The sequence below is a fragment of the Vulpes lagopus genome, chromosome 1 (assembly GCF_018345385.1).
Source record: "Vulpes lagopus strain Blue_001 chromosome 1, ASM1834538v1, whole genome shotgun sequence".
In the NCBI taxonomy this organism is placed as follows: domain Eukaryota; kingdom Metazoa; phylum Chordata; class Mammalia; order Carnivora; family Canidae; genus Vulpes; species Vulpes lagopus.
The window spans coordinates 132,314,555-132,326,614 of record NC_054824.1 but is presented as its reverse complement, the minus strand read 5'-3'; the positions used below and the strand labels follow the sequence as shown (position 1 = coordinate 132,326,614).

At 49.1% G+C, this 12,060-nt stretch overlaps 1 protein-coding gene across 10 annotated transcripts in view; it reads right to left on the bottom strand.

Moving 5' to 3' along the window:
- The window catches only part of FHOD3 (formin homology 2 domain containing 3), a 462,694-nt gene extending 451,143 nt beyond the window's left edge, over positions 1–11,551 (bottom strand). For 6 of the 10 annotated variants that reach the window (XM_041743118.1, XM_041743137.1, XM_041743156.1 and 3 more), the window contains exon 1: positions 11,259–11,551. In XM_041743118.1, coding sequence (XP_041599052.1) covers positions 11,259–11,423 — 165 coding nt within the window. In that variant the 5' untranslated portion in view covers positions 11,424–11,551. The remainder of the gene's footprint in view (positions 1–11,258) is intronic. The other 4 variants (XM_041743174.1, XM_041743184.1, XM_041743230.1 and 1 more) reach the window with 1 other exon arrangement.
- Between the last annotated feature and the right edge of the window lie 509 nt (positions 11,552–12,060).

Sequence of the window (12,060 nt, the reverse complement as noted above, 5' to 3'; positions counted from 1 at the left end):
TTCTGTTCCTTGTATGCATACAATGTAACAGTTGTAAGTTTGGCATTGACTTTTAAAGTATAGTCATGAATTTGTCCCTCAAAATAGGGAGAGGCAATGGGATACATACACGTAATTTACTAAGTATTTAACAGTCTTCTCTTAATACAAATTTGTCCCTCAAAATAGGGAGAGGCAATGGGATACATACACGTAATTTACTAAGGACTTAACAGTCTTCTCTTAATACCACCAGGTGGTACTCCCAGAATTCAAATGTTATTCTCAGTTGTGATATTAGCTTCATGTGGGAGGAAGGACAAGGTGGCACTGGAGCTGGGTGTCACAACTTGGCCTAGTTTTTCATCAGCCCTGCACTGATTCAGAGACCACGTTTCCTAATTTAATTTTTATTTTTTAAAGATTTTATCCATTCATGAGAGACACAGAGAGAGAGGCAGAGACATAGGCAGAGGGAGAAGTAGGCTCCCTGCGGGGAGCCCGATGCAGGACTCGATCCCACGACCCAAGGATCGCGACCTGAGCCAAAGGCAGACGCTCAACCACTGAGTCACCCAGGTGCCCCTAAGAACCTTTCCAATCATCGCCTTAAAATGGAGGAAACTGCAACCATCCAAGATAAATTCTTTACCCTTCTTAGTGATGAAACCCCTAGGAATTCATCTTAAGGAAATAATCAGTCATAAGCACAAAGATTTTCCTTCTGCAAGCACGTATATTACAGCATTATCTGTATTTTTATATTGGCAACTACCTAAACATCCAATGGCTCATTCATTCCTGCATTTGTTTAATGACTACTTATTAAGCACCAAGCACAGGACAAATAAATATGGAAGGGATAGAGCCCTTTACTTCACAGAGCAAGGGAGCGATGCTTACATGGCCCATAGTACATGCACAGACTGGATCAGCATGCTGTCACTAAAGATGATATGTTCCAAGAGTATTTAATGGCTTGGGAACGTAACCACAATATTATATTTTAAGATACATAGATATTAAAATACTGGTAAGACACAAAGTGTTAAGAATGATTGGTTCCCTTTGGGGAGTGACAAGAGTGGTTTATATTTCTTCAGTGTGCTTTTCTGTAGTTTCCAAATTTATACACATGCTCATTCTGGGATGGAAACAGATGCTCTGTTAGTTTTCCATGGGTAGATTCCTTGCCTCTTGGCCTTCCTCTCCTTGGATGTAGCTTTGCTACTGGTATCCTCTCCCGGGCAATGTCACTCGGAATTCCACACACACAGTTTAAGTTCACAGCCAAGTGGAAGGGCAAGTGTGAAGATGATTTAGGGTACCAACCATACACAGACCAATGTAGATAATATTGACTTAACTAAGAAAAATAGACCATATTACTCAGTGTTAACATGAGAAAAAGGCAGCTTTTTGCTACTGCTGCCACAGGGAAAAGTGACAGGTTTGATACTTCCAGCAATCCCTTCTAGGTACTACTATCTGCAGGTCAGAGCTCACTCCACTTACCAAACCCTGCAGTCATGACCCTTCTGGCTTATCCATCCTATTTCCACCCTCTTAGGCACAGTCAACCAAAAAAACTGTCTAGACCTGACTCCATCCCATCTGTGAAGCTTTGAAAACCCACTTCTGCAAGTGAAAATCAGGGGCAAGTAAAGAATAAATTCTACCGGGCAGCCCCGGTGGCCCAGCGGTTTAGCACCACCTTCAGCCCAGGGTATAACCCTGGGGACCCGGGATTAAGTCCCACGTCGGGCTCCCTGTACGGAGCCTGCTTCTCCCTCTGCCTGCATCTCTCTATCTCTTTCTCTCTGTCTGTAATGAATAAATAAATTAATTAATTTTTTAAAAAAAGAAGAAATTCTACCAAGAGAGCTCAAAAACGGGAAAGGCTGCACATGAAGGGAGAGGCAACTACTCACCCTCATACTAGAACATGCTGGCCGGAGGCTTTACAGAAGGGATTTCGCATGGGAAGAGTTTGAATGAGACCACTCTTCCTTCTCTCCAGCCCTGAATGCTATGGTAATTTGCCCATTCAACAACCATTTACTAGACATGTACTTTGTGCCAGGCACTGATCTAGGCTCTAGGGTAAACCATAAAACCATAAACCAACCAACTCTGCCTTCATGGAGCAGTGGACCAGCCACTCAAGGGCTTTGGAGTTGACCCTGAAGGACACGGCACACAGGGAGGTTTGGAGCAGAAGAGTGACGTTTCCTGACTTTTTCTTTTCTCTCTCTCTCCATTTTTTAAAAAGATTTTATTTATTTGAAAGAGAGAGAGCATGAGCGGGGGCAGGGGCAAGCAGACTCCCCACGGAGCACAGAGCCCAAGGCAGAGCTGATCCCCGGGCCCTGAGATCAGGACCTGAGAGGAAGGCAGATGCTTAACCGCTTGAGCCACCCAGGCGTCCCTCTCTCTTTCCTCTTCAATGAGTCACACAGGCCTGTTTTGGAGGTATTCCTTCACATTAAAGGCTATTAAAGGGACCCTCTTTCACCATTCCTTCCCCTAATGGCCATGATCCAAGGCAAGGAGAGAACCTCCACCCTAGTAGACACCAAGGCTTGCTGTGAGCCACAGTTAGCGAGGCAGGGGGGGTGTTAGCACAAGAACACACCACTAGACAACGTGGCAGGCAGCCCAGGAAGCCCACTCGGAGGCTGTGGACACGCGTGGGCCAGGGCGGTGCCACTGAAAACTGTGCTCCAAGCCCTCACATTCCCTGTGACTCACATTGTCACAGGGACATTGTCCACCTCTGTGTTCAGGAGGCTGCTTTCCCAGGGAGACCAACACCCCGGCCCTTGAGCTGCTCACAGCCTGCGGGGTGAAATCAGAGAACCGGACAGACGTCCCTCACAGTTGTTCCCAAGGGCTGAAAGCTAGGTTTTCAGGGCGTAGCACACTTAACAATATTAAATTTCACTTACTTACATTACAATGGGAGAGGGAAAGGAAGCATTGTTTCAGCCTGTTGTCTCAACCCCACCACAGCCACACACGTGTGTCCATGACTTGTGAGGGACTTACCTTTGACTCTGGATGAATAATTATTGTGAGGGGAGAGCTGGGGAAGGTGAGCTCAAATCACAGAGAAAACAAAACCAGTACTATAGTGGTATAAAATGTAAGTGGTATGAACTCCCTTAAGTCACAACTCTGGCCAGTATTAAGAGGCAAAGGGACTGGCTGCGGTACCGCGGGTGACTCCACCATAGCCAGAAGGACTCTGCTCCTCGGTCTCCCCTCCCAGGATCCACTCCCTGTCTTACACCTGCTCTAAACCCGTTGGTGTCTGGCCACTCAACTCGTCTGCCACAAGCCCCAAGCTGCTCTTGGGATCTGATCAGAATATCAGGCAAAAGATGCATTAGTTCTATCTTCTTTTCTGAGAACTTCAAAATAATCTTCGGTGTGTCCTGTGTGCTTTGGTGAAGACCCTGGCATCTCATTCACGGCCATAGTACCAGGATGAAGAAGCAGAGTAGCCCCAATCAATAACAACAAAGACTTCTTCTGGGTCCTCTTTCCAGCAATGTGGAAATGTTTGATGAGGTGGTCAACAAATCCATTTTTCTGCATCCCTTTTGCCAAATCTAGGAGCATTGTTCTAAGCAGAATTGCAAGTTGTTTACCATTTTCCCTTTTTCCAATGTGTTAACAATTTTGAGACTTTTTTCCCTGATATTAAGTTCTTTTTTTTTATTTTTTAGGATTTTATTTATTTATTCATGAGAGACACAGAGAGAGAGGCAGAGACACAGGCAGAGGGAGAAGCAGGTTCCCTGTGAAGATTCTGATGTGGGCCTTGATCCCAGGACCTCAGGATCACAACCTGAGCCAAAGGCAGATGCTCAGCCACTGAGCCACCCTAAGTGCCCCTCCTAATATTAAGTTCTAAACATTTCCCCTTAGAGTTCAAAATTTTAATTTCTGGTTACAAATCCTAAATGGTGAAGAGGAAGTATGTTCCCAAGTTGTAAATAGATACAAGGTAATTCCATTTGTTACTATGTGGCTCTAAAAATAGATCAACTTCCGGATATATAATTCTGCTCACGCATGATAATGTTTTTTAATGATCCATCTTCCCCTCCCCCACCAAAACTAATCCATAAATGGCTTAATCTTTCCATAGAAATCTAAAGCTGCCTGTAAGAGTGCCAACATATACAATCAACTTACATTTTCATATACAGGACATCACTGCCAGGCACTGCATTCTGGATGCTCTCTTGAGGCATACTCCAGGTGGAGGTGGAGCTGGCTCACTGGGAATCAGGTAAGACCCTGGGTGTGGCCATGAGAGCAAGTCATGGGCTCCAACAGCCACTGGGAAACTGATACCTTTATATGGTATCATTAATTACAGCCTTAGCAACATCTCAGCTTAGTGATAAAAATTTAGGGGCATTTACCGAAGCTACACATATAATATCTCTACGTTAACACTTCCTTTACCAAACTCAGACTTTGTGTAGCTGATGACTGCTGTCTTCATCATAAGAACTAAGCCTAGAAAGACATCCTGAACATAAAAAAACAGATGTCCTATGCTTGTTTTTCAAAGATCCTAAGAAGAACACAACCATGAGGGTGAGAAGAAAAATAAAAGTGGAAGCACAACAACAAATTTGCTGACAACTGGCCATCTAAGCCATAGCAAACACACTGAGGACACCAGTGCACTTTATAAAAGGACTCGGATCCCAAAGGGAATGTTGGAACTCGTAATATTTTTTGCTCTTTTATTTAAAAAGTTCCAAAAACAAAAAGTTCAACATATGCAAAAGTATAGAAAACAGTATAATGACCCCCTCATTCGCCCATAATCCAGCTTTAGCTCATGGTCTATCTTGTTCCTCTGTATAGTCACACCCACCTACTTTCCACTTATCCAGGATTATTTTGAAACAAATTCCAGACATCCTATAATTTCATCTGTAAATAGTTCTGTATGTACCTCTGAAAAAGACAAACTTGCCTTTAAATATAACCATAATATTATCACACTTTAATAATTTTTAATGTCAAATAAATTTATTTTTCTTAATTTAAATTTAATAATTTTTTAAAGATTTTATTTATTTATTCATGAGAGACACAGAGAGAGAGAGAGAGGCAGAGACACAGACAGAGGGAGAAGCAGGCTCCATGCAAGGAGCCCGATGTGGGACTCGATCCCAGATCTCCAGGATCACACCCTGGGCCAAAGGCAGTGCTAAACCGCTGAGCCACCTGGGCTGCCCCAATTTAATAAATTTTAATATCAAATAGTCATTATTCAAGTTTCCCCAATGATTTCAAATAGTTATTTGCCATGTGTTTCTTCGAGTATCCAATTAGAGCCACACATTGCAAATGGCTGTTGATGTATCTCTTAAATCTCTTTTAATCTAAGGTTCCCTACCATCTTTTTTTTTTCTTCTTCACAATTTAATTTTTGGAGAAACTATAATCGCCCACAATCTGGATTTTTGCTGATTGCACCCCTGTGGTGAGGTTTTAGCATTCATTGCAACTTAATTTTCCCCCCATTCTTTCTTAACTTGGTTCAGAAACAAGATCCAGAAACACTTCCCAATGAAATTGCTAAAAGGCAAAAGAAAAAAGAAAAAAAAAAAGCAGTCTGCTCGCCTCTGTAAAGGAGCAGATGCTGACAAACCCAAGATTCGGGTAGTGTCCCCGAATGGCAAGCCAGCTTCAACTGGGGACTTCCCTGGGCCGGCCGCGGTGGAGGAGCATCACCTGGAGGCCAGGGTGCCAGTTGCCAGGAGGGGCGGCTGGCAGAGGAGGACAAGTTCGCAGGGGTTCAAAGTTTCCTCTTCACGGAGAAATAAACCCTGGAGGAGAAGGAAGGCTGGGGGAGGGGTGCTCACGTCCCCAGCGTGTTAATCAGTTTTAAATCTGCCACCATTAAGACCTAACATTTCAGAGTCCGGAGGGGGTAGGGCGGGGGCCGTCCTGTTGTTTTCCAGAGGGACGCAGGTTGGACTCGGAGGACAAAAGGCACCGCCTCGCAGGGCTTCAAGGCTGGCAGTACTTAGCAGAGCACAACCGGGTAAGTCAGTGCCTGTGACAGGCAGCCGCGTGTGAAGGCAACGCGGTCCGCCCCCTCCCCCACCTGCGCCTCCCGGGCCCCTGGAGCATGTGCTCTGCTGGCTTTCTAATAATGGGACACAGTTGGCTACAGGCTTTGGAGTAAAAAAAGACTTGACCTTAAATCTCGGCTCCTTCACTTAAAAGCAGGGTGGCCTTAGATAACCTGCTTTGCGGCCCTGTGCCTCGGTTTCCCCCGCCTGTTACCTGGGGAGACTGCTGTCCACCTGCTAGAGTTGATATGAGGATGAATGAAGTTATGCGTGGAGGCCTACCGCCTAGCGCCCAGCACACTCCGTCCTGTGGTCCCCCTTGCCCCCAGGACTCCTGCCATCCCTTCCAACGCAGATCCTTGCGGGGAGCCATGAGAACACCTGCGGGACGTCTGGCTGGGTTACCGATGCTGTCTGTGGCCATGCATGAAGCAAAGCCAACTGACCCATAAAGAGTTCAATCCCATGATCCTGATCTCAATAGCCCGGCTCCAACCAACTGAGCTAATTACGGTAGAGTCAGATTCGACTCAGCTTGCACAGAGATGCTCTTAGCAGTTCATACAACATTCTTAAACGGTTTTGTCCTAAGATGCTCTGTGACACAACACACTTGCCAACTTTACCAGTGATCTCATCTTTTAAAAATCTTAATGTAATGCAGCAAACAGATGTGTCCCTTAAGAGGATTAAGGTGGAAATTCATTACAGCAATAATACCAGTGGATTTGTGTTCTATAACTAACACCGATCAATCAACTTAGTGCACACTCCATCTTAGCACTCCTGAGCTTCAAGGAAAACACGGAAGAACTGAACAGCCACGTCTTCTCCCTCAAGGAATTGTTCTGCAACAGAGGAGACAGTGAGAGCCCCACATGCTGAGAGCCTGATCTAAATGACCTCTAATCCGTGCTGCTTAGACTGTAGTGTACACAGGAATCACCAAAGCATGCTGGAAAAACACACATTCTGATTCAGCAGGTGTGGGAAGGCTGACAGTCCTTTCTAATGGAAGTCTAGGAAATGCCCAGCCCACACTTGAAGGACCAAGGCTCTGATCCTCACTGCAATCTGTTGTTTTGCAGGTACAATAGCTGAGGCAGTCTGGCAACCACAAAGACAAAAGTGATGAGAAAAGGATGAACACAGTAAGTCAAGAGATGGAACTCTGGCAAATGGACAAGCTGCCTGGAAGGAAGACATCCAAGACACAAAAGTGGAGTCATTAAGAGCTCAGACGTGGTGTCAAATGCCAACTCTGGAATTTTGCATTCACGTGACCAGGTGAATTTCACCTGCCCTGGGTCTCTTAGGCTATGAAATGCAACAGTACCAGGACCTGATCCGTGGGCGTGGTGAGATGGTGCATACTGAGGATGGGCCTTGTCTCAGGCAAGTGCCTTGAACATGGTCACTGTTATCGCTCCAGTCTGTCTAGTCCACAGAAGGCACCAAGGTATCTCCTGAACTAAACTACTGCCTCTTTAAATTTTTATTTATTTATTCATGAGAGACACAGAGAGATAGAGGCAGAGACATAAGCAGAGGGAGAAGCAGGGTCCCCGCAGGAGCCCGATGTGGGACTTGATGCCAGGACCCCGGGATCACGCCCTGGGCCAAAGGCAGACGCTCAACCGCTGAGCCACCCAGGCGTCCCTAAATTACTGTCTTCGCTGCCATTTTAACAGGTAAGCTAGTCATCACTTTTTCTTGGTAAAAATATTCTACAATCCCACTTTTGTCTGTCAGAAGGCAACAAGAGTCCTTAGCCTTTTGTATCAATCAATCCGAACACATTTAAATCCCCAAAGGCCTCCGACTTACTAATTCTACTGTATTGTTTTTTCTAAATTAGAAGTCCTATAATTATAATTCTTTAAAACACTAAATCAGGAAGAAACACCTATTCATACAACATTTGAAAACAAAAGGCCTTACCTAGGCCAGATAGAACGTATAACCACCAAAATGAATATCTCCCCAGTGAGAATACAGCATCTGTTTTGACCTTTTTGTTATCAAAACTCATCATTAATTATCTTCCCTGGACCTACCAGCAGTTTGAGAAGAAAATAAACAAAGATAAAGCATAATAAGCAAAATATACCATTTTTGTCCAAGACGATACTAGTTAAATGAACAACTAACTTCTAAAGGAGTCAGCAGACATGATCTAAAATGAATATATCATTAAGTGAAGAAAAGATGCACAGACCCCAGTTTTGGCTGGTAAGGGCCTGAGAGATTATCCAACTCATAGGTAGGTTCCCAGAACAGGAGAAACCTAGCAGCGGGGCTGCGCAATGAGAACCCTCCGTAGGGCCTTCTAGATGCCGGTTGCACAGGTGTGTTCACTTGGTGACCATGCCTCCAGCTGCTCACTTATGCCTTGCACACTTTTCTGTACATGCGATCTACTTCGAGCAACAAAAGTTTACTCTCCCAGGGAGTCGCATGTGCAGGATGGCTGGGTACGCCCAGTGTGTCTGCATGTTCCACAGTCACGCCTCTCCATCCTGTCCATCACACAGATTGCCCTCCCCCAAGGAGCTTCCCATCTGGCCAAGGCCAGGCTCAAAGGGACCTGTAAGAAGCTGTTCCCTGTGGTGTGGGAAGCCTGACTCACAGCAGGGACCTGGAGTGACAGCTGGCCCACTCCCTCACCATCAGCTAATTCACAGTGGGGTGGTAACTATTTGTTCTCACCTCTCAAGGAACCCTACCAGACTAGGAATTCTGCCTCAAGGCTCTTACTCATGCTCTTAACATCCAACTGCCCCAGGTCAAAAAATACCTGGCACACAAAGGTAATTTGGTAAGCGCCCCCAGGTTAATAGAAGAGAACCCCCAGGAGGTGCTGCTTCTGCCCACAGCCGCCCAGCTGGTCCAGGGAGCAGAGCAGCACTGGGGGCTCAAGACACACAGGCCTGGCTTGAATCTCAGCTCTCTACTCCTAGCAGAGAAACTAGGTTACTTTGTCGTTTTCTGCCTCAGTTTCCTCATCTGCACAATAGGGATGGTACATACACAGAGGTAGGTAGTATTCCATGAGACCGTGCACTCACATCCCTCATGGTGTGATACAGAGTGTATGCCTATATGCCAAGTGATCAAAACTCTTTAGGTCTTTCTATCACAGGAGGATCATCCAATTTTAAGATTCCCTGCAGGAAACCACCAAGCATTTTAAAACATGAATGTGCACATAGGTACACAAATGCACTGAATTCTGCTTTACAGAACCCTAATAGAATCCACCAGTCACTCAGCTCTAGATGTGAAAAACAATGCCAAATATCTGGATATACTGCAGAGGTCTTTGGACAAAAGACGCTGAGACTCAGTCTGGCCGGCTGCCAAGACAAGGAGTCAAGGGGTTCTATGGGATACCTTCTGGTTCTGTTTATTCTATAGGGGACCCCTCGGAAAGCTCTGTGAGCCAGTGCAACTTCAGTGCTGTGGCTTCTAGGGGTGGGAGGGGGTGGTGGTACAGGAAGCCAACACTAGAGCATCAGGATTTCCTCCTACCAGACCAGGAACACTGGATGAAGACTACGGGGCTATTCCAGGGAAACATAAAAACATACTCTAGTTTCCAGCTTGAAAGGTCAACCTATATATATATATATATATATATATATATATATATATATATGGTTTGAAATCCAAGAAAACCACTTCAAGGTCATAGGGCCACAGTTATGAGCCTTCTGTGGTTTCAGCAAAAGATTACTGTAATCAGAGATCATAATGAATAAAATATCATGATGCCAAAGAAGCCCTTCAAAAACTTTTAACTCAATCTACTGATTAAGAAGACCCAAATAATTTACAAAAGTGACTCCGATAAACTGAATTCACAATACATCTATCCCTTCTATCCCTCCATCTCCCAATCCAACCTGCTTTTATGGCCAGAGAGACTCCCCCAGACAGTGACTGTTAGCCATTCTGCACCAACTGCTCCCATTCCTCATTCCTGAAAACAGGTTACTACTAATTAAGTAGGGAGGGAAAGCACTGATACACTACTAATGGAGGGAGAACAAGAGCACTGCCAAAGTTCACCAGCTTCCACATACAACCTCCCTCTCTTCCAAGGCAGGTGAACATCCTACAGAAATCTAAAGAATTTTCAAAAATCAATTTTGGTCTTTTTGGTATCAAGGGTTATCTCTTCCAAATATTTATCAACGTTGATCTTGAAAGAATAAATCATCTCCAAGCTTTGATATGAACCCTAAGGAAAAGAAAGAAAGAAAGAAAGAAAGAAAGAAAGAAAGAAAGAAAGAAAGAAAGAAAGAAAGAAAGAAAAGAGGAAAAAAAGGAAAAAGAAAGAAAAGAAAAGGTGCTGGGAAGTAATTCTTCAAGGGGCAATCTGTTTAAGTAGGAGGAAGGGCTCTCCTGGGTAACTAGATGGTTAGCTTTCAACGGCCGGCTCTTTGCAACACACACTTTGCAAGATGCCTGTCCTCCTGCAAAGGGTTAAGAAAGAAGAGGAAGAAAAGAAGAAGAAAAGCCTCTATCGGGGGACTGAGAAGCCATTCTCCCCGGGGACCCTCACCGCGGGCCGCGAGGCTCGGGCTTTGTGCGCGCGCCGCCCCTCCGCGCCCGCGCCCGCGCCCGCGCCCCTCCTCCCGCTCCCGGCCCCCCCGGGGCTCCCAAGCCACCTGCTCCTCCCGGGGAAGGGACTACTCGGAGCGCTGCCTCCGTGCGCCGCGGCGTCCCCGGCGCTGCCCGCGGGGGAGGAGGAGGAGGTGCCCGGGGGGCGCGCTTTGTCGCGAGGGGCGCGCGGCCGCCCGCAGCGGCCCCAGAGGCCCGGGAGGTTTGGGCCCGAGTCCTCGGGCGCCGGGTCCTTCCCGCGCCGGCTCAGCGCGGGCCCAGGGGCCAGCGCCGACCACCCGCAGGGCCGTCCGGGCCGCAGCCCGCCCACCCCCGAGCTAACGGCGCGGCGCCCGCGGACCTTCTCCATCCCGCCCGGGCCGGCGCGGCACCTGCTCGGCCCCGCCCGCCCCGGCTCTGGGCCGCCCCCTCTCACAGCCGGGGGATCCCGCGCCGGCCGGCGGGTGCCCCGGGCCCCCCTGCCTAACGGGGAGGCGGCGGGGTCTGCCCTCGGGGCCGCAGCCCCGGCTGCGTGCGGAGCCCGGCCCCGGCCGTGGGCCGTACCTTGTGCGGCGCCCGCAGCAGCCGGTGGAGCCCGGCCAGCTGGGTGCCCAGAGCGAGGTCCTCGCGGAACGTGAACAGCGGAGGCCGGCTGGGCTCGGGGAAGTTGGTGCTGTTGAAGGGGTCGGTGTCGTCCAAGAACTGCACCCGGCAAGCCAGCGTGGCCATGATGCATCCCTGCCCCTGGGGCGCGGCGCCGGGGTCGGCGGGGCCGCGGGCCGGGACGCCGGGTCCCGCCGCGAGCAGGGGAGGCCGCGGCCGCCGCTCGCTGGCTCGCGGGCTCGCAGGCTCCGGCGCGCCCCGCTGCAGCCCGGGCTCCGGCCGCGGGGGGCGGGGCGGGGGCGGGGCCGACCGGCCCCCGTGTCCCCTCCTTCCCCGGCTCCTCCCCTCCTCCGTCCCCCAGCGCCAGTCCCCGCGGCCCGGACCCGCGGGACCCGCCGCCTGGAGAGGGAGAGGGCGCACGGCTGGCGCGGCCTCCGCAGCCGGCCCTCGGGGGGCGGGCGGGGCGGGGTCCCCGGGCGGCTGAGTCCCGCAGCGCGGGCGCCGCGTGGGCCGCCTGCTGCACGTGCACCCCTCGGCCTGGGGCGCCCCGCCGAGCGGCCCCGCCGAGCTCCGGGAACTGGAGAGAACGGCCATCCTGGCTTCCCCGTCTGGGAGCGGGCCTAACCCCTTGCAGATGAAGGCTGCGGCGCCCGCCCCGGCTGCGGGTCCCCAAAACCCCAGCTGCGCGCCTGCAGGCGAGGGAGCCGGCCCGGCAGCAAGCGCGGTGCTGGCAGCCACCGGAGCCCCGGCAAGGGTTACCGGG